Raw genomic sequence first — 27,142 nt, forward strand, 5'->3', positions numbered from 1 at the left:
GTTTTTGGACTACCAAAAGGTGGGATTCGCCTTTGGCACTCACTTGTACCCAGCTCGGCATCCTTACCATGAGTCTCTCGAAAGCCCCATATTTCCTGTTTGTTTGTTTGTTTGCTTAAAAAAGATTTCGGTATGAAGCCAGAAGCATTGCATTCCAGGGCTCTGAACTGGAACCTCGCCACCTCCTGTCTGAGCCTCCACCTGGAGGAGTCACGGAAAAGGAATTGGCTGAGCCTTCCTGACCCCAAGTCTTTGAATCAAGAATCTGCCACCTGTCCAATATAAGTATCGGAGAGACTCCCAGAGCTCTGGGTCAGAGTTCATCAAGTCGAAACCCTGGGATGTCTCTAGTTGAAATCAGACTCAAAGTACCCACCCTCCTGGATGCTGTGACCAGGGCTGCTTCTCCTTGGGAGCGAGGCCCTGAGCCAAGGGCCATTCCTACCTTACCAAATCAAGCCTCTTTACAGTGTCGTAGAGGTTTTTATAACAGGCAACAAAGAGCACAAAGAATAGTCTGCGTGTGAAGAAGGAATAAAAAGTAAAAACAAAAACAAACAAAAAAAGATAGGAAAAAGAGTACTTGTGTCAGGCAGAAACATTGTTATATATTAATTACGACCCACCCACTCCAGTACTAGTCACTTCCTCTGTAGTGAAGAAATACTTGCCAGCTGATATTGAAGAGATAAAATGTAAAATGTCAACATGAGACTGCAAATACCATGTACGGTTCAATGAATATTCTATTGGTAGAATAGAATATACCATAGACGTGCACTGATCAAGGTCCATATAAATATCTGAAATGTAAAATTAACAGAATGTCACGTTAAGTCATATCATTACAGGAAGAGAGAGAAATTTTCTATCAATTCCAGTGATCTCTGGTAAGAAGACTTTTTTTTTAAACTCATCTGAGTTAACTAGTAGAGAGGTTTATGATGGATTAGCAATGTCTTCCACAACCACACACTTGTCATACAGAGCCCTTTTCTGAAATTCCTAGAACAAATCCCATTAACTCCTTCCTGGTTCTCCAGTTAGGTGCTTCTCAAGCTTTAATGTATGAATCACCCAAGGGTCCTGCTAAAAAGCATTTTCTAATCCAGTAGCTCCACAGTAGGGCCTGAGATTCTGAATTTCTAAGAAGTTGCCTGATGATGCCATGCTGGTCCACAGAACCTACACATCTCCTTTTCTAACATCACAATTTCCTTTATTAATCATTCAGCAATGGAATTATTTTTATACCTTTTTTTGTTGCTGGCCGGTCAGGTAAGGAAGATAATAGCTATTGCTGTCAGGTCTTAAGAATCAGAGACTTTTAAAAATTTATTATAAAAGGGGGATCCCTGGGTGGCGCAGCGGTTTGGCGCCTGCCTTTGGCCCAGGGCGCTATCCGATCCTGGAGACCCGGGATCGAATCCCATGTCGGGCTCCCGGTGCATGGAGTCTGCTTCTCCCTCTGCCTATGTCTCTGCCTCTCTCTCTCTCTCTCTCTCTCTCTCTCTCTCTGTGACTATCATGAATAAATAAACAAAAATTTTTAAAAAATTTATTATAAAAGTATAAACTGAGGGTTGCTGGAGGGGAGGTGGGAGAGGGAATGGGGTAAATGGTGATGGGCATTAAGGAAGGCACTTGATGTAATGAGCACTGGGTGCTGTATGCAACTGATGAGTCACTAAATTTTACCCCAGAAACTAATGTTATACTATGTGTTAACTCACTTGAATTTATTTTTTTAAAAAATATTTTATTTATTTATTCATGAAAGACACAGAGAGGGGCAGAGACACAGGCAGAGGGAGAAACAGGCTGCCTGCAGGGAGCCCGATGTGGGACTCGATCCCAGGATCCCGGGATCACGCCCTGAGCCAAAGGCAGATGCTCAACCGCTGAGCCATCCAGGCTTCCCACTAACTTGAATTTAAATAAAATCTTGAAAGGAAAAAATATATTATAAAATATTCCTACATTTTATGATTTTTAATGTTATGTATTTCTATATTAGTGTAGATATGTGGAGTTTGATTTGTCACACTTTTCTCATAAGAAGTTTCTCTTCACCACCCTTCCTAAGTCCTAGACTACAATGACTAATATCTTTAAAATGACCCTGAAGCTCTAAAAGATCCTAAACTCCCTATTAAGTTATCAAATAAATAATATTCACCATAGTTTTAGGATTTATTTTACTTTATTGCATTCTAATCCTTTTTAAAATGGTATCCTGAACATGACATACATGGTAATTCCCAGCTGCTCCTCCACAATGTAAAATGCCTGAAAGTGAGGGATACTTGTTCGCTTTTATAGAGTATTACATAAAAGGAGCATATATGAAAAAAATCAGGAAATGTAGATACTGACAACTTAATCATTCTATATCTTTGCACATTATCCACTCTGAAAAATCCTAAGGACGATGATTGTTAATCACAGTACCTCCCAAGTGGGTGCGCGGGCCTTGTATACTGCACCAAAGCCCATTTTCCTTATGGAAACACTCCCCCAGCTGAATCTCCCTCTTCTTCCAATTTAGAGTTGCCTAAACCAAAAGGATCATGAGGCACGTCCTTGTTAATGACCAGCTTCTCAGTCCTGTGTGGAGTCCAGGGGCCTACTTTCATCTCCCGTTCCTTCAAGAGCTGAAAATTCTGTGTCAATAATTGGTTTCAGAAATCTCTCAACTTTGGTTAGTCTTTGCTTCAGTTTCTGCTGCATTGACTCATACTCAGCCAGGATCCGAGCAAACCTTGTCTGCAAGAGGTCTACTGATCCCTCCATTCGGGTGACCTTCTCTTCCAGGTCTTTAGGATCACTTCCAGCATTTGCAATATTTATATCCAGTAGACCATCTTTCATCAAGATTTGCTTTCCCTTCTCTTCTAGCATAGTTTTGGCATCTGGGTACTCAGTTAGAGCTTCCATGAGGTCATCTTTTGAGAGACAGAACAGATCTGAGTAGCCAATACTTTTAATATTGGCTGTTCTTCGATTGCCAGCTTTGCTACCTTTAATGTTAAGGATACTGATCTCGCCGAAGTAGCTGCCATCACTCAAGACCACGAACTGAGTGATTCCATCATCTGCCACCACAGCAAGTTTGCCTTCCTTGATGATGTACATCTCTCGTCCGATATCCCCTTTCTTGCAAATGTAATCTCCAGGACTGTAGACTTGGGGTTGTAATTTCAAGACCAATTCCACCAACAGCCCAGCTTCACAGTCCGCAAAAATGCGCACCTTTTTTAAAGTGTCTAAGTGAACGTTGATGGCGATCTCTGCTCTCAGCTTATCAGGTAGATACTTGAGGACTTCTTTCTCATCAACTGTTTTTTTGTTGGTCCACAGATAGTCGAACCATTTGATAACTCTCTTTTCCATATCTTTGCTTACATTTCGGAAATGCATATATTGCTTGATTGCATCAATTCTTGCTTGAAATTCTGCCCTGGCAGCATTCATGTTGGAAATCATAGAACCTATGTTACCAACGATGGTAGCAAAAATTAACACTCCGATTAGGAAATCAACCACCACAAAGACATACTCAGAATCCCTCACGGGAGGTGGTGTTTCACCAATTGTGGTCAAAGTCAGTGTAGACCAGTACAAGCTGTATACATATTTTCTAGCCAAACGGCCAAATTCAGGATCGTTGACGTCAGGATACACCCACGTATCATTTCCAAATCCAATAGCTTTGGAAATAGAGAAGTAAACACATGCATTCCAGTGGATAATGATGACGATATACATAACAAGGTTGGAAATCCTGAAGATATTTGGGTAGTTTGTTCTTGTTTCTGTTCTCTGGAAGAACTCAAACATTCGAGAGATCCTTAATAGTCTGTTTAATCTAATTTCTGGATAGTTCCACCCCAGCTTAAAATACAGCAGATCAGTTGGTATTACTGATAGAAAATCAAGTTTAAATTGCAAGTTTGATTTATATTTCTCTATGAGCTTAGCCTCCTCCCTCACCAGCAGTCCTTGTTCTAAGTAACCTAAAATAGAAAAAAACAAAAAACAAAAAAACAATTTCATGTTTTTGTTTTTATGCCATTATGAATTTTCCTAAAATAACCCTCAAGGAACTTCATCCAGTTCAAAACAAGAGTTCATTTTCAGTAGGGGCCCCTGGGTGACTCATTCTGCTAAGCATCCGACTCTTGGTTTCGGCCCAGGTTGAACCCCGCATCAGGCTCTAGGTGCAGTGAAGAGTCTGCTAGAAGATTCTCTCCCACTGCTCCTTACCCCACTTGCTCTCTCGCTCTAAAATAAATTTTAAAAATTTTAAGAAAAGAGTTCATTTCTAATAAACATGCTTTTAACAATGTTATAAGATATGAATACTGATTAAAATATGGTTTAGAAGATAAGATATTCTTTTGAAGAAATAAAAAACAAAACACTTTAAGTGCAAAAGTGAGAGATTATAGGCAATGAATATATACTTTGTATATATTCAGACCTCTGTAGATCCAGCATCTCTACCCAGGTAAAGCCATTCTTTTTATGAACAACGTTCTTAGAAATTTTTCTAAATGCCCTAGTGTTGTGCCTAATGCCTCATGCTAGTCTATTGTCAGAATCCCAGCCCTACCTCTGAAGCTTGGGTACCAGCCTTATTGTCTGTTATGTGTATTCCTTCCTTGTCCCTTCAATGTGAAGAATAAATGTCCTTTGAAGGTTCATTTTCTCTCTCCTTCTTGTTCCCCAGGCTTCCTTAGACATCTGGGATCCTACTTTCTCCTGCATTTTCAAAGTGGGCTTTGAATTTTAACATTCTGATACATTTCACCAAGGAAAGAATCTGTTCCCCTTCCTAGACTGGCTACCAGAGGTGTGAGTAGAGCATGGCTCCAGCCCACTGATATTTGGAGCATGTCCCTATTTTAAATAATGATTCTTAAGTGCTACTCTCTGTACGGTGGTTACCTTTGCACACAGAGAGCAGTGTAAAAATGATAAGCTTATACCTACTTGTCAAGAATACTTAAGGGGAAGCAATCAGATCCTGCTCCCTGGTCAGTAATGCCTCGCCATGACCACAAAGTTGAATTAAGGATTTGTACCATGTTACAAAATCTCTAGTACAGCTCTGCTGGGTATACTGGTTTTACCCCATGCCTCTTCCTGGCTCTCTGTCTGTTAGGTAGCAATTACCCTTTCTCCACAGAACTAGCAGAATCTTTCTGTTGTCTTTATTCCTCTCACATGGCACTAACCCCATGAGCAAGTTAATGGTAGGAAAGCCACCAATCCACACTCAAAGGTTGCCTAGTAAAGTGAATCAGTTGTAGTGACCTAAGCTTGTGGGGTAGGTATATGGCACTCTTGCTTTCAAACAGCTTTTTCCTCTAAAATAGATTTTTAGGAGTTTATTTTGAGGAACGCTTCAATGACAGAATTTCAAATTATACTGTAGAGGTAAAAGTGCAAAATTACAAAACATCCAAAGTTGAACACATTTACCTGTCCTTGTTCGTACAAACATATCAAGAAGATAGACTATATCTGATAGGTAATCAAAAATGATCCAATATTCTAGGTAATCAGACTGAAGTTCATCAAAACATGCTCTGTAAGAGAAAAACTTGCATAAATAAAATGAAACAGGGGCAAATGCAAATGAAAGTCTTCTCTGCGTAATTTTTAGCACGTTAAGAGATATAACACACTAAGGCTGATCAGGTCCTTAGGGTCAATTTAAACAACCATGGCTTTTCTGAATCTGAGTGGTTGGATGTAGTTTTCTCATGTTTTTGAATTCCAACATTCTTTCCATTACACTAGTTCACTTCATGAAGACATCAAATAAGAATAAATGGTCTCAAGCTAATGTCAAAATACAGATAACCAGGTTCTTTTTGACTATTTGTACCCAAAATGCTTCAAGGAATGTTCTTGGTTCTGGATGGCTGAGATGCTTACTGTCTAAAGGACAGAGAACCAGAGAAATCACTTGGGAAACACATCTTGTTCTAAAACAACCCAGATCTTTTTTTTTTCCCCACTCTTGACATTTTTTTTTCTTATGGACCTAAATAAATAAATAACAAAGTTTCTCCCCAAATTCTAATTAAGTGACTCAGCAATCAAAAGTTAAAAAATATCCTTCTACTCTGCATCTAAGTATATTGGGAACCAAAGCACCCACTCCTGATTTTAGGAAAACACATTGAGAATAATGCAACCTCTCTTTACAGCCTGTGGTATAGAAAAGAGGTATGTCCCAAAGAGCCCTGGACCACACTGTTAAGTCAGGTAACTTAGAAATTAGAATCAGGTCAAGATCCACAAAAATATATAGATACCTTGCAATAACCATAGTCCAGTTGTACATAACAGGTAAAGTGATGCAAAACAGCCAGTTATAGTACATGTTTCCTGCAGGATCAATAACCATGACCTCTTTCTTCTCCCTAACAGCAATTAGAAATAAAGTAGAAGGTTACCAAGGAACTAGGACATTTTATTTCACGTATCCAATATGGTTATGTCCATCACCTGTAATGAACGAAACAGAAGTAAGCTGGAGAAGCTCACTCTACAGGGAGAAGACTAGCTTGGCATGAGTGTGCCAGACATAAGAAATTGCTTAGTGAGCACTGGATAGATAAATTACTAGTCTTACATTAAACCTTACATTAGGCTTTTTTAAAGCCCTTGTTTTATTGTGGTGCTACAGCCATTTCTATCAATCCAGCCACTGAGAAGGAACAGTGCACAGATCATGCTAAACTCTGGATATTCCATAGACCTCTTTGGTAGGTTATGGGTGATGAGAGGATGGAGTGTTGCCACTCCCCGTAGCAGGTAACAAAACAATCAGGAACTACAGGAACTAAACAATCAGGAAAGGGAACTCGTGGCTTCTTTCTCACCTGTATGGAAAGAAGAATGTAACACAACCTAATAAAAAGTATTTGTTCATAAGCATCTATGAAGAATGAAGAGGCAATAGAGAGCAGAGGAAGGAAGGAAGGAAGGAAGGAAGGAAGGAAGGAAGGAAGGAAGGAAGGAAGGAAGGAAGGAAGGAAGGAAATATTTGCTCAAATGGAAAATTTTTTAAATTTTCTAGTATCAAGACTACTTTGGGGGGGTGCTGTTGGTAGTGGGGGAGCTAAAGCTAAAGATTTTATTTTTAAGTAATCTCTACACCCAGCATGGGGCTTGAACTTACAACCCCAAGATCAATAGTCACATGGTCTACCGATTGAGCTAGCCAGATGCCTCAAGCCCATATTATTAAGGATTTTTCCCTTTATAAAAACCTCAACAGGTTTCAGGAAACTCCCTGCATCCAAAATCCATTATAAATTCATTCCTAATTTCAGTGCCACTTACTCTTCTTTCTTATCTTTGCCTTTCTCCTCTTTATTTTTCTTCTCTTTTTCCTTTTCTTTCTTCTTTTTCTTCTCTGAGTCCTTTTTATTTTCATTTTTATCTCCTGATTTGCTGAAAAGAGAGAGCTGTGGTTAGCAATAAAGCACAGAAATATTCTGGGCCAAAAAATCTGGGATCACTCATGCCAAAGTCTAACTTACCTCTTCTTTTCTTTTTTCTTTTTCTTTTTTTCTTTTGGTTCTCTAAAGAAGAAATAATATTTAAGTCACATAATCAAATTACATTCTGACTTCCATTCTTGTTTACTTTCCTCTCTATTGAGCAAGAATTCTGAGCCTTGCACTCAGGGACTTGCCCCCATGCTCAGAGACCAAAAATCTGGTCTACTAATGGAGAGTTCTACAAAAAATGGACCTGTACCCAGATGATAAAACAAATAAACAAAAATTCCTGGGTTAGTGCATGTGGAAAATTGAAGGCAATGGTAGTAGATAAAGGCATAAACTCAAAGAGGGAAATCCAGGAAACAATAGCCCCCCAAGAGTGCACTTTCAGGCTCCATGTATCCCCCAAAAAATCATTTAAGATTTAAGCTTCTTGATATAACTTATATTTATTACTGAGTAAGAGCTTTGAGAATTTCAAGAAAATGCCATCAATTTTCTTTAGGGAGGGTAATCCCAAATGAAGCAATTTTTTATGAGTAGTCAAAAAACTTCACACAGTAGAATCCTAATTCTTAGATTCATTCACTGGATTTGAAATCATCCTTTTCTATATGCAATTTCTTCTGGAGTGGAGATTATGTGATTGGAGGCCTCTTTCTACAGTTGGCTCTCTTTCTATCAGCTGAAGAATGGATTCTAGAATCAGGCAGACCTCAGGTCAAAATAGGCTCAGATGCCTTGGGAAATTTTATTATTCAGACATGAATAAACAGGCAGCTCACTACCAGGAGCATCATCAGAGAGGATATTAAGGGGAGACAGGTCTAGGCCTCAACGTATAGGTAAGAGCTGGAGAATTTTAGAAGAGTGAGGATGTTAACAGGAAGGAAATTTTCAAATGGGAACGTACACATGAATTTAGTCTGTACATGAATAACCCGAGCAGAAGTGGAATGCTGCTATTGAGGAGAAACAGGAAATAGAATGGACGAGGAAGTGGGGCTTGGCACCTAAGGTTGTCACGTACAAAGGGGAACAGAACATAAAACTGGATAAGGGAGAACTGATTGCTCTAAGAGCACATTCTTGTGATACAGGTTTTAACATCGGACCACAGATCCTAGGAAATGGTGCTAACACACTGCTTAGATGTCTCCCAGAAGCTCAGAAAAGGTGATGGCTCATGCTAAGTGGAGTAAATTACAACGTGCTGTGGTGGATAGTGGAGAAAGGTATCAGGAAGACTCAGAGAAGTAATATGCTATAGTGGACATGCCAAGTAAGGAAGAGAGCCCACCAACTGACTACAGTCCCTCACACGGTTTAGAGGACAAAAATGATAAGGAATGTGCTCGTAGGAGGGGCACCAGCATCGCTGAGAAAACCCAGTGGTGCAGCCCTCTGTCAGCCAGGGCTGATAGTGATAGATGCCAAACTGGGTACAGAACTGGGTTCCCTGAGAGCAATAGGGGTAACAGAATCTGGGAATGAGAGGTCAGTGGCAGTGCTTACTCATCAGAAGAGGGATGGGTCCAATAAATATAATTAGCATTAAGGTGAGCATGGGTAGACAGAGGACTTAACCCATGAGAGCTATGGAAGAGGTTAATAGATCACTATATTCTACTACAGGTAGATGCACCTCCTTTCGGCTTGTCAGGACACTGTTTAACATATACATAATCAAAACAGATCAGGAATGGATGATCAGGAGGTTGAGAGCAAGTTAACCCAATAAAAAGTCACAACCTCATGGATAGTTTCTAAACCTGAGCCAATTCTCAGAAATGAAACCACTGACTTAAGCAGAAGCTAAGCCCTCACGAAGGACCCTGCAAGACCTCCACAAGTGTATTCAGTAATGATTTCCCCAGTCTTTCCCCCAAAGAAAACCTGTTGGTGGGTTATTTAGGTGGCTGCACCTGGGGGAAAAGGGAGTCTCTAGATACATTAAAAACTATTTGGCATGAGACCCAAGCTGATATTGAGACCCAGGGATTGAAATATCATGCCTCCCATTAAAGTCGGGCGGGGGGAAGCAGCATATGGTAACCTAGTAATAACATAATCCACGATATATGACTTACGGATCTTCCACTGGGTCTAAAGCCCCCCACTATGACCATTTCTCCAGTTCCTCAATGTAAAAGCAGGAAGTATATATTTGGTCATGAAGCAGAAGCTTCAGCCCTACTAGTTCCTTGGCTTATAGAGTAAGAGCTACATAATGGAGAGGGCCAAGTAAAAGCCCTCACATTGCCTCCTGTCTGCTAGCTGAAAACAACATCCTGGACAGAAAAGAAAATGCAGTCCTTACAGACCTACTGCATGTAGTGGTGGTGGTTCCCTCCCATTGCCATTTAATACAATGTCTGGTCCCTACACAAAGCCCATGGATACTTGTGGGTGACAGTAGACTGCAGAGAGTAAAGAGTAGTCCCAATTGCAGCTACTGTGGCAAATGTGAAAAGCAATGCATTCATGCAGTTCTACATCATATACCTAATGCTCCGGGTCAGTCATGGTGAGTGTGTTATATTTTTTATCACTATCAGGGAAGACGATCAGAAATAGTTATGAGATGCAAAATAGAACACATTTATAGTCTTTTCCAGAGCTATGTTCTCTCTCCTTCTTAATGTCACAACACAGCCTAGAGGGACTTGGACCATCTGGATATTCCTGAGAACATCACATTTCTCCACTATATAGGGCTTTGAAAGAGGATGAACTGACCATGGGACACAGAGTGACTACTGACCATGACCTGAATTCTATCACAATTAACAAGTTATAAGGTTGTACAGCAAGCCACCATATGATGAAATGGTTTATTTGGGATCGAGCAGGTGGCTCGGTACCTTCCCTCCATGTCATCTACCACTGTTGTATCAGCACCCATCCCTCAATTGTCCACCATGGCCATATGTGGGGGTCTTACAGGAGCAGCTGATGGAGCATGGTCTAGGCATGGGTCAGCCTGACATCGAGATGCAAGCCAAAATGGGCTGTGTCTACCCTATGGCCCTACTTTAAAGGTGACTCTAAAAGATCATGATAAAGTTAATCTTCCCAATGGCACAGCTTCAAGCAGTGCACAATCATCCACTTTGTATGGAAAAGGAAATGGCCAGGTATGGATCAAAGAACCAAGGAGTTTAAGTGGGAGCGACTCACATAGGGAGTATGTCCTTCTCATCCTCACAACTTTATGCTCTGTGGATCTAGAGGTTTCCAGGTTTCCAGGTGGATCATGTGCCTTACAGGCAACACAGTGTCCCATTAAACATTAAGCTGTGGCTACTCCCCAGTCACTTTGGGTCCCTCGTGTCAAAAAACCAGTAGGCACGAAAGGAAGTCACCATATTGGCAAAAGTAACTGACTTCTTTCATCACATCTAGATGGTCTTGCTGTTATATGATGGGTTGGGGAGATGGTATATTTGGCACACAGGTGATCCGTTCTGGTGTCTTTGGTGTGCTCCAGCCCAGTTTTAGTGGTAAATGGACAAATAAAGTAGCTATAACTCAAGAATGGCACGTGGCCAGGGGCTCACATCGTTCAGGGATAAGGGTCTGCATCATTCATTCCACCAAGAAAGTCATCTAAACCAGGAGAAGTGCTGGCCAGGGGGTGATAGGAGTCTTGAAAGGAGGAAGGAGAGCAGGAAAGGAGAGCATAAGGAATTTCAGATAAAGCCTCAAGACCAGCTGCAGCTGTCAGGGACCTCAGTTTATCCCATTAACCTTCCTCTTATAAGCTTCCTCATGGAAAATAAGAAGAAGACTACTAGAGGAGGTGTTCCCAAATAGGGTGAATTTTCTGTAAGAAGAAAGCGGAGCTGAACAGCACAAGCAGCATGGGGTATGGATGCAATAGTGCACAGAACTGTGGCACTCATTCCCCCCACCTGCCAAGAGTATTGGTTGCTGACAGGTCACAGTCTCCCTCTCCTTTGGCTGGCTTTGGCTGAAGGAAGCCACCATGCTCCAAGTTATGCCCCCCATCCTAGGCACTGCCCTTGATCAACGACTGCGTGAGGGCAAAGGCCCAGTCCCACTACCCGACTATGACACCACTCTGAAGGGCCATCCCTGCTCTAGAGCTCCCCATATCAACTCTGTTCCTGAAGTTCAGCTTCTCCCTCAGCCTGGTCCTGATCACCTAACTCCCTCCTAGGTATCGTTCCCAAGAGTGCTCCCAATAAACCTTTGTGCACACACCTCCCACTCAGAGATCGTCTCCTAAGAAATTTGACCTAAGACGCGTTGGCTTAGAATAGAAGGGATTACTGATATTTCATTTATTTTTGTACACAAGGAGAGGCAATTGCGTTTACACTATAGACAATGGTTTTCTGTAGGTATTCAAACACATACATACACATACATACATACATACATACATACATACATTCATACATACAGGCTGCTTTCAATCTGGGTAGTCACATTTTTCAGATATAAATAACCAAATGACAAAATAATAGAATACCACTGCCATTGTAGTAGATAGAGTTTTTCTAAAAAAGATCTCCTCTATAGCAGATTCGAATATATTCCTACCTTTTTCCTGGTATTCCTTAAAAGCAAAGCTTTGGTTCTATTGTAAATGTACTTACTGCTCCTTATTGCTGCTATTGTTAACATTGAAAAGCGCGATGGCACCAGGCAGGTACTGCTCCCTGAAAAATGAAGATGTACAGTGAAATCATAATCGTCACCATCTGTATAATGTTCATGGCAAGCAACAGTCTTAAAGAACAAACTCTTTGTTCTAACTACTGCCTAGACAATTTTTGAAAATATAGAGCCTCCATGAGTTGCTGAGTATCAGTGCTATGAACCAAAGTAATTAGTAAAAACCTATTAATCAATGCTAACACCCAAGCTTAGCATCCTCCGTGGCCTCAAGTGAGCCACCTTGGATGCTGCAACTGCCAGCAAGAGACCTAAGACTTAGATTGTCAGGGAAGATGGGAAGAGAAGAAAAGATAAATAAAAACAGTGGGAAAACTGAAGGTGGTCAGTGGGAAAAGGATTAAGAGAGGGGAAAAAGGGAGGGAGCAAAAGCAAAGTAAAAGTAAATATGTTCCACAGGATGGGAGCCCCTGATCCACACCGACAACCATATTCCCCTCACACCCTCAGAGTCACGGGTAGGAAGTTTTCATGAGTGTTTCATTTCCTATGAAGGACTTCTAGCTTTTCTTTTCTAGCTGCTCACACTAGTGCTCGACTTCCCTAAAAGTAGGGTCAAATGGGACACAGCTTTTTAGAGGAGCACAGTCAACCCCTCCCACGTACAATTGCTTCAGGACCCTGAAAGAAGGGTCAGAAAGAAGTCACAGGGGACTGGGGCATGAGGTTCTTCAGGGACAAAGAAAGACAGGCCTCTGAAAATGACCAGCAAGGGTGTTTGTGACTTGAGGCCCCATGGACATGAATAGTCACCAGGCTGTGGCAGTTTTCCAAGAGAGGAAAAGGTGAGTAGCAAGTGACTCCCAAGATCCTCTGAAGTGGGGGTAGCAGGAGCATTTGTCAAGCCCACTAAATAGAGGAGTAGAATACCTATATTTCATCTAAATAAGAGTTTATAAAGAGCTATGGAGGAGTAGCTCATACTGCTCACCTCTGTGATGGATCCCTTCTCTGTGAGTTATTTCTACAGGAATCCCTTGCATGGGGGGTTTCATTCTCTGATTCTTCAAACATGGAGGCACTGTCATCATCACCATCATCATCAGAAAAGGAGCTATGGTCCAAAAGGTGGCAGAGATGAATCAGATCAATTACGAAACCATTACGAACAAATAACATTTCTCATTAGGAGGACCATTGCCTCATCTTTTCTCCTTCCCTCTCAAATTAACATATAGCCTTTTTTAATTAGAGTGAAATGAGAACTTTCAGAATACACGGAATTAGGGTATATGTGTTATTCAGTAAAATTCGTATAATAAGACACTACTTTCTAGGCCCTCCATATTTCTATTATCGGCTGCATTGATTAATGTTAATATTTATCAGATAGAAAGCGTGGTATCTCTGCTTTAGGTCACATTATACATTTGTATGAACTAACCTGTAATAACATTTCTTTCCACAAAAAAATAAATTCAACCACATTTCTACCCATTCAATTCATCTGTGGGGTAACCATTTTATTTATTTTTTAAAATCAATTAATTGGGGATCCCTGGGTGGCGCAGAGGTTTGGCACCTTCCTTTGGCCCAGGGCGCGATCCTGGAAACCCGGGATCGAATCCCACATCGGGCTCCGGGTGTATGGAGCCTGCTTCTCCCTCTGCCTATGTCTCTGCCTCTCTCTCTGCGACTATCATAAATAAATAAAAATTGAAAAAAAATTAAAATCAATTAATTAACATATAGTATATTATCAATTTCAGGGGTAGAATTTAGTAACTCATCAGTTGCATATAATACCCAGTGCTCATTACACCATGTACTCTCCTTAATGCCCACCACCCATTTACTCCATCCCTCCACCCACCTCCCCTCTGGGAACCCTCAGTTTGTTTCCTATAGTTAAGAGTCTCTTAGGATTTGCCTCCCACTCTGATTTTGCCTTATTTTATTTTTCCCTCCCTTCCCCTATGTTCATCTGTTCTGTCTCTTAAATGCTACATATGAGTAAAATCATATAATTGTCTTTCTCTAACTTATTTTGCTTAGCATGATCTAGAGTAAACACTTTAAAAACATTTAGCATTTCATACTTTGTATTATTTCATATTCATCTATGGAGATGCTGTCTCGGTAGATTTGAAACGTCCCATAAGAAAAGGCCTTGCTAATGATTAAGGAAATATATGGCATAAGTGCTTCTAAATAATGACCACAATAAACCTATGTTCATTTGGGAGACAAGTTATGCTGTTCCAAAGTATAAGTAAATTGAGTAAATTAAATTAATTACAAAGATCAAGGCCACAAATTGAAAATGAAACTGAAATTAAACCTAGTTAAATTTAAGAACAGTGAGTGGTATCAAAAATGCAACGAAAAAAAAAATGCAACGAAAAAAAAAATGCAACGATTTACCTGCGTGCCCCATTTTCCATCCTTCTTATTTCCTTTTCAATATCTGGAACAATCACATTGGGAATGTTTACAAAAGAGTACCATGTATTGATAATATTTTTCTTCATGGTGAGTTTAATATCTGGGGAGAGAAAAAGCCCCATTAGAAGGATTTTATATATTTACCCATTTAATCAGAAGCTTCACGCTACCATTCATCCAAGGCTGTCATAACAATTTTATTTCCAGTTATATGTAGGAATTATTCTTTAATAGAATACAGATGTGGCCTAAACTCTTAATTACCACTAGCTCATTTTTAGTGTATTTTTTAAAATTCAAGAATAAACCAGAGGTGTCGAACTTTTTATTTTGGATTTATCCCAGCTTTAAAATATTCAGGCAATGTAGGCCTAGAACAGAACTATGGGGCCCTCACATACACATCAAACAAGTAACGATAAAAAGTAGCACAATAAAATACCAAAATGATGCAAGCATTCAAAAAAAGGAGGGGGTGGGTGGCGGGATTCCTGAGGGGTATTCAAACTTCGGAGTGAAAAGCTTTTGGTGAAAAACCTTAGCTTTTTTTTTTTTTCACTTTTTTTAGCAAGTGTTCTAAATTATTCGGACACGTATAGGGCTCGGCTTGGTGCAGCCCCGCCAGGCGTGCGGAGAAGGCGCGGAGCGACCAGAGGGCTTCACCGACGCCCTCAGGTGAGTCCGAGCCCCCGGAGGGCACGAGCTCACCTGCAGCCCTCGCTGGCGCGCGGCGGACGGCGCGCAGGCGCACTGCTCCTCGCCTGCCCGCTGAGGCCCCGCCCCCGCCCCGCCCCGAGCCACCCGAGCCCCCTCTCTGCTCCGCCCCCGCCCACCTCGCCCCGCCCCCGCCCCGCCCCGAGCCACCCGAGTCCCGCTCTCTGCTCCGCCCCCGCCCACCTCGCCCCGCCCCTAGCCACCAGAGCCCCGCCCCCTCCCACCTCGCCCCGCCCCTAGCCACCAGAGCCCCGCCCCCCGCCCCAGAGCCCCGCCCCCGGCCCCACTCACGACGGTCCCGGGTCCCCGCGGTGCTGCGGCCGCGTCCCGGGGAACCTGGGGCAGTTCCTCGCGGGGCGAGCGCGGGTGCATCCGCGGCTTGGCGACCCGGGCATCCAAGCCCGCCCCCGTCCCCTCCAGACCTGCGTGGGGGAAGGCCTGGGGCCCAGGGGAAGCCCCGCGAGGCCGGCCCAGCCCCCCTCTCCCGGGACCAAGTTCCTCACTCTCCTAAAGCGCCAGGTGTCCGCGGGAGAGAAAGACACGTGGGTATCTAGGTGGTCACGGGCTCCAGGAGCAGTGCTGCTGCTGACAGCTCCCGCGCCCAAGGTGCACGCCCGGTTGCGCTGGGGAGGACCCTAAAGGGCTGGCTCGCAGCACGACTTCCACACCTCCCCCCCCAACACACACACACACCACTCGCCTGGCCTGGCCTCTAGGTTTTTTACTATATGGCTTGGGGGAGTTTTCCTTTGTTATTTTTCTACCATGATTCTGATTTGCGCAGCAGCAAACTTGCCTTTTTTTGAATAAGCAAAAACCAAAAATATTTTAAAAAGAGAGAGAGAGAGAAAAGCAATCATTTGAGGTGGGAAAATGCATAAAACAGTTCATTCTTTATAGTAAAGTACATTAAAGAATGACTTGCTGGGGAGCCTGGGTGGCTGGGGTCATGATCTCAGGATCCTGCGATGGAGGCCACATCGGGCTCCCTGTTCAGGGGGGAGTCTGCTTTCCTCCTTCTTTGCCTGCCCCCTCCTAGTCTCAAATAAATAAAGTCCTTAAAAAAAAAAAAAAAAAAGACTTGCTTTTCATAAAAAGTTAAATATCCAAGGAAACATAGGAATAAATGGTGCTCTATATTTCATCAAACAATGATGCAAATAACTAGCAGCCAGTAGTCAAAAAGTAAATCCAGAATTTTTGTGATGTAAATGAAATGTACACATTTTAAAATATAATTTTGACTAAGAAACAACAGCTTTTAAGAACAAAGTTATTTCATTGACTCCTTTTCAGCATCAGAATGGATGGGACTATTCTGGTTATATTTACAGCTTACTGACTTGCTGCTGTCAGCAGTGAACACTCTGAGAGACCTCATGCCTCATGATGAGGAAAGGGAAAATAAATGCTTATTTCATCCATCGCAAGATAGACAAATTTATGTGAGTTGAAGGTTAAACCAGGACACAAAATATCCAATATGTCAGAACAAACCACGCCTGGACTTTGCTTGGACCTGAAGAAAAAAAGAATCACTTCCCTTGTCCAATAACTTGTTGGCATAAGGCTTCTGCATGGCAAAAACACATTTGTTTTTAATTGCGCACTTACACTTTTAATACATATATCACTCTAGGAGAAAATGTAAATAGAAAAAGATACTTAAAATCCCACTCTGGATCACATAATAATTATTTATCAACATATTTTCTTCAATGCTTTTGGTGTTTCCTTTTTCACATTTAAATATTTTAATCTACTTCCGGCTTACTTAGGTGTAAAGTGTGATGTAGAGATTTAACTTTATATTTCCTAAATGGCTAGCCAATATTCTAAAATATCACTTAATCAAGGCACCTGGGTGGCTCAGTGGGTGTCTGCCTTTGGATCTGGTCATGATTCCAGGGTCCTGGGATGGAGCCCCCATCGGGCTCCTTGCTCAGTGGGGAGTCTGCTTCTCCCCCTGCCTCTGCCTGCCACTTTGCCTGCTTGTGCTCGCTCTTTCTGTCAAATAAGTAAATAAAATCTCTGACAAAATAAAATAGGAATTAATTAACAATCGATAGGGATCCCTGGGTGGCTCAGCGGTTTAGCGCCTGCCTTCTGCCCAGGGCGTGATCCCTGAGTTCTGGGATCGAGTCCTGCAACAGACTCCTCCCTGCGAGCAGCCTCCTTTTCCCTCTGCCTGTGTCTGCCTCTGTCTCTCTCTGTGTCTCTCATGAATAAATAAGTAAAATCTTAAAAAAAAAATCAACAATCAATAATAGTCCATCTTTTCTCTATTGGTTTGAAATGTCATCATTCTACACTTGCCTGTCAACCATCGAGATTTTGATAGAGTTTGCATCAGAATCGTAGAATAAGTTAGAATATTATTTTCCTTTGTGTTTTCAAAAAAGTTTCTACATTTAGGTCCTACATTTTTATTAAGTCTCAGATGCTTTATAATTTTGTTTCTTGGGTCATTAGGATAGTTCTCCCCTGATATATTTTAATTCATTGTTTTTGCTATGTCATAAAATTATTTTTCTTTATTTTGAAACCAGCAACCGTAACTGACCTTTACCAAAATTATTTCTAATAGTTTTTCTGTTAAACAATCTCTGCTTTTAGCAATGTAATCATAGTACTACACAAAATTATTACTTTCTTCCTTCTTTTTTAAGAGGTATGAAGCATTGATGTCTAATTACCTTGACTAAAAATTCCAGAACATAATATGTAAAAGTGTTGATTATCATGATGCCTAGTGTGGTTTTGCCTTTATAAGAATATTTTTAGCATTTTACTCTTTTAAAAAAAATTGATTTATTTATTTGAAAGAGACAGAGAGCACACCCACAAGCAGCGGAAGGGACAGAGAGAGAGGCATAGAATCCTTAAGCAGACTCCTCTGCTGAGCGCAGAGCCTGCCATGGGTCCATCCCAGGACCCTGAGATCAGGCCCTGAACCGAAGTCTAGGGTCAAACACTCAACCTACTGAGCTATGCAGGCACCCTAGTATTTTACTCTTAAGCATGGTGCCAACTGTTGGTTTGATAGAAATATTTGATTCAAGTTAAGGAAGCTTCCGTTTATTCCTATTTTACCAGGTTTTTTTTAAATTAAAAATTGGAATGACTATTTTATGAAAGGCTCTTGTTTTTATAGAAATAATGATATTTTTCCTTTTAATTTTTCCTACTAACATGATGAGCTATATTAATAAGTTACCTTAATGGTTACTGAATAAACTCTTCTTGATTATGGTAATTACCTCCTTTCATATACTATTGGACCCTAGCTAATATTTTATTTAAAATTTTTACATTAAAATTTTTTGCATTGTATTAAGAGGCAAAATTTGTAGTTTGTGAAAGGGTTTTTTTTTTTTTTGATACTAATTGTTGGTGTTTTTCATATACTCCAAGTCTTTTGGTATCACTGGATTGTTAAGAAGGCATCTGAAAAGAACTAAAGATTCTTCTTTTTGAGAATTCATTGCTTTGCTGGTTTTCCCAAACAGGAATCTTGAATCAAAGTTTATGAATCAAAGGGCAACAACTGCTTTTACAAAGTAAGTTCCAGTTTTCATTTTTAGCTAAATCACAAGGTCTCACTTAAGTGAGGCTATAAAAAAAAAAAAAAAACTGCACAAAGATAAAGCAAAGCAAATAATTGGGAAAATCTTATGGACAGTTTAGGCCAAATTAACTTGGAACATGAGCTATGAATGCCCAGGAGGCCGTCCGCTCTACTGCTTGACATCAGGCTCTAATTTGGGCTCAAATCCTGACTCCATCACTTACTAGTTGAATGGACTCAACTGAGTTTTTTTGAACCTTATTGAACCCCAATTTTAACATCTATACAATCAGAATAGTAGTAGTATCTCTTTTATATCAAATAGCAGAAAAGATATGCTGTGCACCCCCAGTTGCAAATTCACACATACAAACATAATGAACTATGCAGTGATGGTTCAGTGAATTTAGTAGGAATGATACCTGTGAAACTTGTTTAAAATGCAGATACCAGGGCCCTGCTCTCAGAGTATAAATGAAGTATGACTGGGCACATGACTCTACAATTTTATCAAGCACTGTAAGTAATTCTGTTTCAAGTGATTCCTGAATCACCTTAAAGAAATATGGGGTGCACTACCCCAGCCGTATTTTGAATACAGTACTGGGAGAGAGAAAGTAACTGTCAGGAGCCTTTGCCCAAGGTTGATGTTACCTCTCTGACATTTCAGATCTACAAATCTGAAACCTTTAGAATCAATTCCCGAAGACAAAATCCACAAACAACTAAGATAACAAAAAGCCAATTTCATAGCTGAAGGAGTACAGACTTTAATTTGAAAAAGTCTGTAAAATTCACTATATTGATAAGGAAAAAGATGAGAAAAGTCATATGATCATTTCAACAAAGAAAAGGTGTTTGACAAAATTCAACACCAATTCATAACACAAAACTTTAGCAAATTAGGAATAGAAAGGAACTTCCTCAGCACAATAAAAAATATGTACAAAAAAACCTGTAGCAAACGACATGCTTAATAATGAAAGACTGAACATGTTCCCCCTAATGTCAAGAACAAGACAAGGATATTTTAGAGGCATTCAAAATTGTCCTAGCTCTCTTGCACTAAGCCCCAGAAGTATTTTAAAACAAAGAGTAAAAGGCATCCATATTGTGAAGAAATAAAAATATTCTTTATTTGCAGATGACATGATAGTGTATTAGACAATCCTAAAGACTCTACAAAAAAAAAAATTAGAATAGGTAAGTTAACTTGGCAAGGTCTCAGGACAAAAATCAATGTAAAAATTTCATTTTCTTTCTTTTCATATGTTAGGAAGTGAATAATTAGAAAATGAAATAAACATGAAAATAAACAGAGCAAGCAATTAATGTCTGTGTCCATTTCAATAAATAAATCCTACAAAGTTCTCTAATAGATGCTATAAGAAGGAAACACCAAGATGAGTATGGTTCTGAAGAGCTTACAATCAGTAGCAGGGAAGAAGACAAGAGCACCACACTACACACATGGTTTAGACCCATGAAGGGAACTCAAGTAAGTATTCATAATTGTCGATCACCTCTTCAATGTCCAAGATTATTTCTTCTTTGTTTCAAAAATAGTAGACATTTTAAAAGCGTTATAAGAAAAAAAATGATAGCTGGAATAACAGATATTTTTTAAACTCGGGGGGAGGGGGTGTTTAAAACAGAAACAACAAGAAAAAACCCTTTCAACTAGAGTATGAAGACGTTCATGAGGAAGATGGCGTGGTACAGGACCACGGCCTACAATCAGTGTCCGGTCAGAAAAATGGTGAAATCGAACGGTTAATAAAGAGAAATAACATCAAGGCATTAGAAAACCTAAACAGGAAACCAAGAAAACCCAGAGATGAGAAGTCACAGGGTCCTGCTACCTGTCCTAGAGCAGGAGACACGCCCGGAAGAGGGAGATACTAGAGCCTAGAGCCAGGGCCACCAAGTTGGAAGACAGACCCAGTGGGAGATGCCTCCAGAGGCAAATAATGAGTGGGAGAAGTGACTTCATCTCTGACTCCTCTACCCTCCATCTTTCACAAGTGCCTCCCAGTGGCTAAATCCAAAACAAAGCAGTGCAGCCTGGGGAACACAGGTTGCAGGGAGGAGGAGGCAAGGATCTAAGCCCCAAACCAGAAATGAGTGCGTGAGTAGGTAGGATTGAACAGGTGCAAGTGGGCTAGTGAAAACACCTTTCTTTCTGGGTAACAGGGAATTCATGAGAAAAGTCATGGGGGTGGGAAAGATGCTGTCAGGAGAGGATAGATTCATCTAGTTTAACTAGAGGACACAGAGAACCTGGGGGAAGTAAGAGGATTTTGGCAAACAGGTGCTCATTCTTCATTCCATGAGAAATAGTCATTGAAGATTTTATTTATTTATTTATTTTCATTGAAGATTTTAAGGCTTGGAATGACACTGTCCCAAAGTACTTTAGCACGATTAATCTGGTCGCAAAGTACAGGATAAATGGGATTAGATGCCATGGAGTTTCAGCTTGGCCCTTGATATGGCCCATCAATCCTCCTCCTATATCCACAGAAGCTATTCAGAGCCTCCGCCATTAGTCTAATGCTCTACTTCCAACTGCACCCCCAACAGACATCCCCTACTTTACTGAACTCTAGCCACGTTGGTCCATTCACTGATAAAAATTTCTAGAGGAATGATCCACATTTTAATTACCAGCAACCCCCCCCCCCCCACACACACACACCTAGTGAAGGTGTCAGCACTGAGCAAGCACACAGAGAACGGTTATGGAGTTGACTCAGAATCTGGGAGAAGAAACTGAGGCTGTCAGAAAACTAAAGGAAGATGAAAAAGCCACTTGGTGTCTACAGTCCTTCCAATGCTCCTTCCATCCCACCAAACATGTTTATTCAGCACCTACCAGCAGCAGGAAATGTGCTATGATACAGAGATGAACGAAGCAGGGGACACGCCTAAAGAAATGCACACAATAGTCAATAAAACAAGTAAGAGGACGCCTGGGTGACTCAGTGGTTGAGCATCTGCCTTCGGCTCAGGGCCTGATCCTGGAGACCCGGGATCGAGTCCCATGTCGGGCTCCCTGCATGGAGCCTGCTTCTCCCTCTGCCTGTCTCTGTGTGTCTCTCATGAATAAATAAAAATAAAAATCTTTTAAAAAATAAAATAAAGCAGATAAGATACCTAAAGCAGGGTAATACCTTAAGAGGTTTATTTCCCAATGGATTGTCCACAAAGGTGTTCATGGAAGAGAAACACAAAGCATAGTGCAGTAACGGGGGTGGGGGGGGGGGTAAGAGGGGCCAGTTACCACCCCTAGGCTCCAAACACAGGCAGAGGGAACACTCCTCAGCCCTGGAAGGAGAGGGAGTTGTGCAGAGTAGTGAGTCATGAGGCACCGCCTTACCACTGAAGGACACAGCCTAAGGCAAGCCCACAGGAAGGATGCCTCCAAGGCAATCAATACTCTGACCTCAGGTCACCCTGCTGCCCCAACCCCACCCCTGCCCCAATGTCCTGCTGGGATTCTACACTGGGTGCCCTTCAACAGCATGTAGACGCTTCCAGAAAGGGCAGTTCTCTCCTCCAGAATATGGAATGGAGAAAGGATGTGCTATGGGTTGAATAGTGTCCTCCAAAAGTCCTAACCCCCAGTACCTTAGAATGTGACCTTATTTGGAGATTGGGTCTGTCTAATTAGGTCAGCCCTAATCCAGTGTTACTGGTGCCTTTATAAAAAGGAGAAATTCAGACACAGACACACACACACAGAGACACACACTCTGTGTATCTGGAGATACATAGAGAAAACATTGAGGGGATGGAGGGTTGGAGTGATGCATCTACAAGCCAAGGAATGCCTGTGGCTACCAGAAAGTGGGAAAGGGGCCTGGAAGCTTCCCTAGTGCCTTTGTGGAGGCCGAGAAAAATTAAGGCCATCCCACCTACAGTTTAGCATTAGCACAAGTACGGCCATCTTAGGCCCCTGTGAATAAGAGCTGAACTTTAAAGGGAAAAACTGCAGAATGTCCTCCATGTCCTCGGCAGGTAATCCCATATCAGAAAGACAACAGAGCTCAGAATTGCCCTCGGCAGAGAATCCCATATCAGAAAGACAACAGAGCCCACGCCCATGGTAGAAAATCTCCTAGACCAGCCTAATTCTTCCATCCCTTCTGGAAATCCCCTAGACCAGCCTATAAAAAACCCAGCTGTAACCCACTTCGGGGTCCAAGTCCCTGCTCCGCTGTGTCGGGTATACTTGGACCCAAGCTCGAGCTTGAAAATAAACCCTCGTGTGTTTGCATCGGTGTCGACTCCTTGGTGGTTTCTCGGATTTGCAATCTTGGGCACAACAGCTTCAGAGGGAGCATGGCCCTAGTAATATCCTGATTGGGTACTTCTGGCTTTAGATACTACATTTCTGCTGTTCTAAGCCACTGCATTTGGGTTAGCTCGTTTCAGCAGTCCTGGGAAACCCATACGGGGTGGAAAGGGATTCGAGGGTCAAACAGCCAATACCCCGCACGTAGAGGTAGGTCAGGGTCAGAGATGCTGTGGCGCCTAACCCTCTGCAGGGGCCTGAGATAAAGCTTCCCCCAAAAGACAAGGCCAGGGCAGTCTTGGACACAGAGCAGACATCTGCCAAGCCTGTGATGACATGGAACAAGCTTCTAGGCAGAACCAGGAGCAAGTACAAAAAAACCAAGCATGTGAGCCAGCACAGTGCCTTCGGGTAACTCCAGCAGGTCAAACGACTTTTTCACACCTTGGTGTGACAGATTGGGGCAGGATGACAACAGGCAGGTGAGAAAGAACTGTGTGTTGTCCGCCCTCCATATCCCTGGACCGCTGTCAGGTGGTAGGGACAGAGAGAGAGAAAGAAGTGTGTACTGGGTGTCTGCTATGGGTCAGGCCTTATGTCGGGTCAGCACAGTTGTTCCACATAAGAATCCGAGGCTTGGCTTTCCCTTCTTCATGTCACAGGGGAGGCTATGAAGCTCACAGAGGTTAAAGGATTTGCTCGAGGTCGATGACTTTAATTGTAGAGGTGTCCACATCTCAGAAAAGATGTGAGGGCACCTGGGTGGCTCAGCGGTTGAGCATCTGCCTTCAGCTCAGGGTGTGATTCTGGGGTCCCGGGATTGAGTCCCACATCGGGCTCCCTGCAGGGAGCCTGCTTCTCCCTCTGCCTGTGTCTCTGCCTCTCTCTCTGTGTGGCTCATGAATAAATAAATAAAATCTTAAAAAAAAAAAAAAGAGGCATGATATGGGTACTCGGTCACCAGTTGCCCCCAAGTGATCCTTGTTTGGCCCGCATCACTCCCATCAGTGTGGTCTCCTCCGTGCGCCCTGTGGATGCAGGGCACCAATTCTTTACGATGGAATTAACATAAATTCAAAAAGCATGTCTTAAAATATCAACTCAAGCAAAGAGGCTGCTTGGAGAGTTTTATCTTCCGATGATATCCCTTAGGAGCCCCAATCCACCCCCAAATAATACCTTTTAAAGAACACTAGGTTGGATAAATAAATGTATCTTTAAAATAAGTGTCTGGCCCCCACTTCTCACCAGATGGTTGCTCCTAAGCCCCTTCTATATAGAACATCTGAATCCTGGGACGCCTGGGTGGCTCAAGTGGTTGAGCCTCTGCCTTCAGCTCAGGGCCTAATCCTGGAGTCCCAGGATCGAGTCCCACATCAGGCTCCCTGCATGGAACCTACTTCCCCCTCTTTGTGTCTCTCATGAATGAATAAATAAAATCTTAAAAAAATAAAATAAAATCTGAATCCACTACTGTCCTTGGGAAAAATACCAGAAAGGAATTTCCTATAACTTCCCTCAACTGAGCTCCTTAAGGGAAGGAATAGTTTTTGTTGTCTGTGTTTCATCTCTATATCCGCAGCACGTAGAGCCATGCTTGGAACCAAGCAAGTACCCCGGGATGTCCGTAGAAAGAAGGGCTGAGTAAATGAATAAATAAAGGCCAGAGGCTGCAGAGTGGAAAATGGTGATGGAATGGATCCGATCATCTTTGCTTTGCCAGGACGCCAAACTCTTTTTATTTTTAAGACTTTATTTATTTATTCATGAAAGACATACAGAGAGAGAGGCAGAGACATAGGCAGAGGGAGAGGCAGGCTCCCTGCTTAGCTGATGCGGGACTCGATCCCAGGACCCTGGGATCAAGCCCTGAGCCAAAGGCAGATGCTCAACCACTGAGCTGCCCAGGCGTCCCCTCCAACTCTTTATTGAGTCCCCTTCTCTGTCTCCTCTCTCTATCTCTCCCTCCTGATGCACACAATCCTGGTGCCATGAGTTGGAGTTAAAAGGACACTCGGGTACAAGGATCCTGTAGCCATTAGAAAGATGCTGGGAGTGTGGATCTCATTTTTTCATCAATCCATAAGTTCTGAGCCCCCAAAGCTCCGGTGTGAACCAGACAAATGCCATCTTGGACAAATTTGCCACGTTGACTGTTCTGTGACCTAAAAGCCTTCTTGTGCAGGCCCCTCAGCCCACATTCCTTCTTTGTGTTTAGCCACACCCTTGGCATAAGGCCCATGATCTGCTCCGGAGATAGGACTATGACACACACTTATTCTTAAACATTCTCTTCCCAGTAGTCCTCCCAGCCTCTGGGGCTGTAAAAGCAGGTCTTAGGGGAGGTGGGGTTGTGGAGATGTGCTCGTCTTGCAACCACCCACGACACACTTCTGTCCCTAAGTCCCTGAAATAAGCCATCTCTTGTCAACCTGGGCTTGCCGGCCTTTTTCTTTTATTGGTTTTATGGCTCCTTCTGCCTTTGGAAGTCATTTCGCAAGCAATTGTTTTCACTGTGTCCTTCCATCTGGGGTAATAGTGCCACATACAATACGTATCGCATATTATATATAGAAATTAGTGTCGTGTGCAGCCTCACACTCAGCACCCTGCACTGCCGAGGGGCAGAGGTGCTCAGACTTTCCTCCGCTGTCTTGCGTAGTTCAACCTCACCTCTAGGTCAGCGTCTCCCGATGCACCCGTCCAGCTCTGACCACCCTCCCTAGTTCCTCTGCTACTCCTCATTCATTAACTCATTCTGAAGCTTTTGAACCCCTCCCCTTCGCCACACTCCTTTCATTTAAATTCGGAAGCATCCACTTCAGAGCCCTGTGTCCAGGGGTACCTCCACATGGATTTTTGCTTCTTTCCCTATCAAACCAGCTCTTCTTCCTGACTTTTCCTAGTTCTCGCAGAATTGCTGTTTGGAATTCCATTCACTCAAATTCACTTAGAACTCAGAGTTAGTTATCTGGGATTCTCTCCTTCCCATCAAGCACTTGATGGAGTCCTACGTACCGTATTTTGCCATTGTCCTTGCCTGCACTCCCACTGCTTCCTTCTAATTGCCACCAGGGTTTGTCAGGTGCTTGTTACCCCTTGTCTCAGACTAGTCTTTTAGCTGGTTTGTTCAACTCCAGCTTCGCCCTCCCTCCAATCCATCCTGCAAAGTACTCCCAAATTAACCCTATCCTATTCCGTTCTAGAACCTTCCAGATTTCACCATTGTCTACTGGATTATTACCCTTTCTTCTGCAACAGCGCCCCCATCTCCTTCTCCCTTCTTCTCCCTTCCTTCCTATCCTTTTATTCTTTCCAAAAATATGTCTTGTAGGATAAAATACTGTGCTGTCATTAAAATAAGAAAGCACTTCTGTACGAACAAGTATTGAAAGTCTTCAATAAAAAAGTCTTTAATATAATATACTGCTAGGTTCAAGAAAAAAAGGATATATGTATTCATGTGCGTGTGTGCAGAGAGAGAGGGAGATGGGCCACAAGAACGTGGTACCAGGGATTACCTGCCTCTAAGAAGGGGAACTATGGATGGGGCTGGGCAATAGGAGTGAAAGAGGGAATATTTTAGACTTTTTGAGTTTTTTGTCATGGAAATTAAATACTTAGTGGGTATGCATAGGGACCCTTATTTCAAAATGCAGAGCTGTGTAAAAATTGCATCATCCCCCTAGTTCTATCACCAGGAGTTAATTGTGACCTTTTATCTTTTGTCAAATTTGCATCCACACTTTCTATGGCATATGAAAAACAATAAAACTTTATATCTAAAGTTAAAACCCTGTAAGAAACCATCACATCCCAGTCCCGTTCTTATTGTCACCTTCCCTCCCTCCCAGAAGCAACAACCACTGTAAATTTGGTGTATATTTTCCAGATCATCCCCCCTCCTTTCACGTGGCTACATAAGCATCCATAATTAGTGTGTAGTTT

The 27,142-nt window shown here is 42.2% G+C and overlaps 1 protein-coding gene across 1 annotated transcript; it reads right to left on the reverse strand.

Annotated features, from left to right (window-relative positions):
• Nucleotides 1-2,190: 2,190 nt before the first annotated feature.
• Nucleotides 2,191-14,831, reverse strand: CNGA1 (cyclic nucleotide gated channel subunit alpha 1). The gene is made up of 8 exons (XM_072773898.1): nucleotides 14,595-14,831; nucleotides 13,162-13,284; nucleotides 12,152-12,214; nucleotides 7,563-7,604; nucleotides 7,363-7,473; nucleotides 6,330-6,437; nucleotides 5,488-5,594; nucleotides 2,191-4,016 (listed from the first exon to the last, which is right to left on the reverse strand). The coding sequence occupies exons 1-8, from the start codon at nucleotides 14,735-14,737 to the stop codon at nucleotides 2,602-2,604; spliced, it is 2,112 nt and encodes a 703-aa protein (XP_072629999.1). The 5' UTR covers nucleotides 14,738-14,831; the 3' UTR covers nucleotides 2,191-2,601.
• Nucleotides 14,832-27,142: the final 12,311 nt, after the last annotated feature.

This window comes from Canis lupus, chromosome 14, assembly GCF_048164855.1.
Source record: "Canis lupus baileyi chromosome 14, mCanLup2.hap1, whole genome shotgun sequence".
In the NCBI taxonomy this organism is placed as follows: Eukaryota; Metazoa; Chordata; class Mammalia; order Carnivora; family Canidae; genus Canis; species Canis lupus.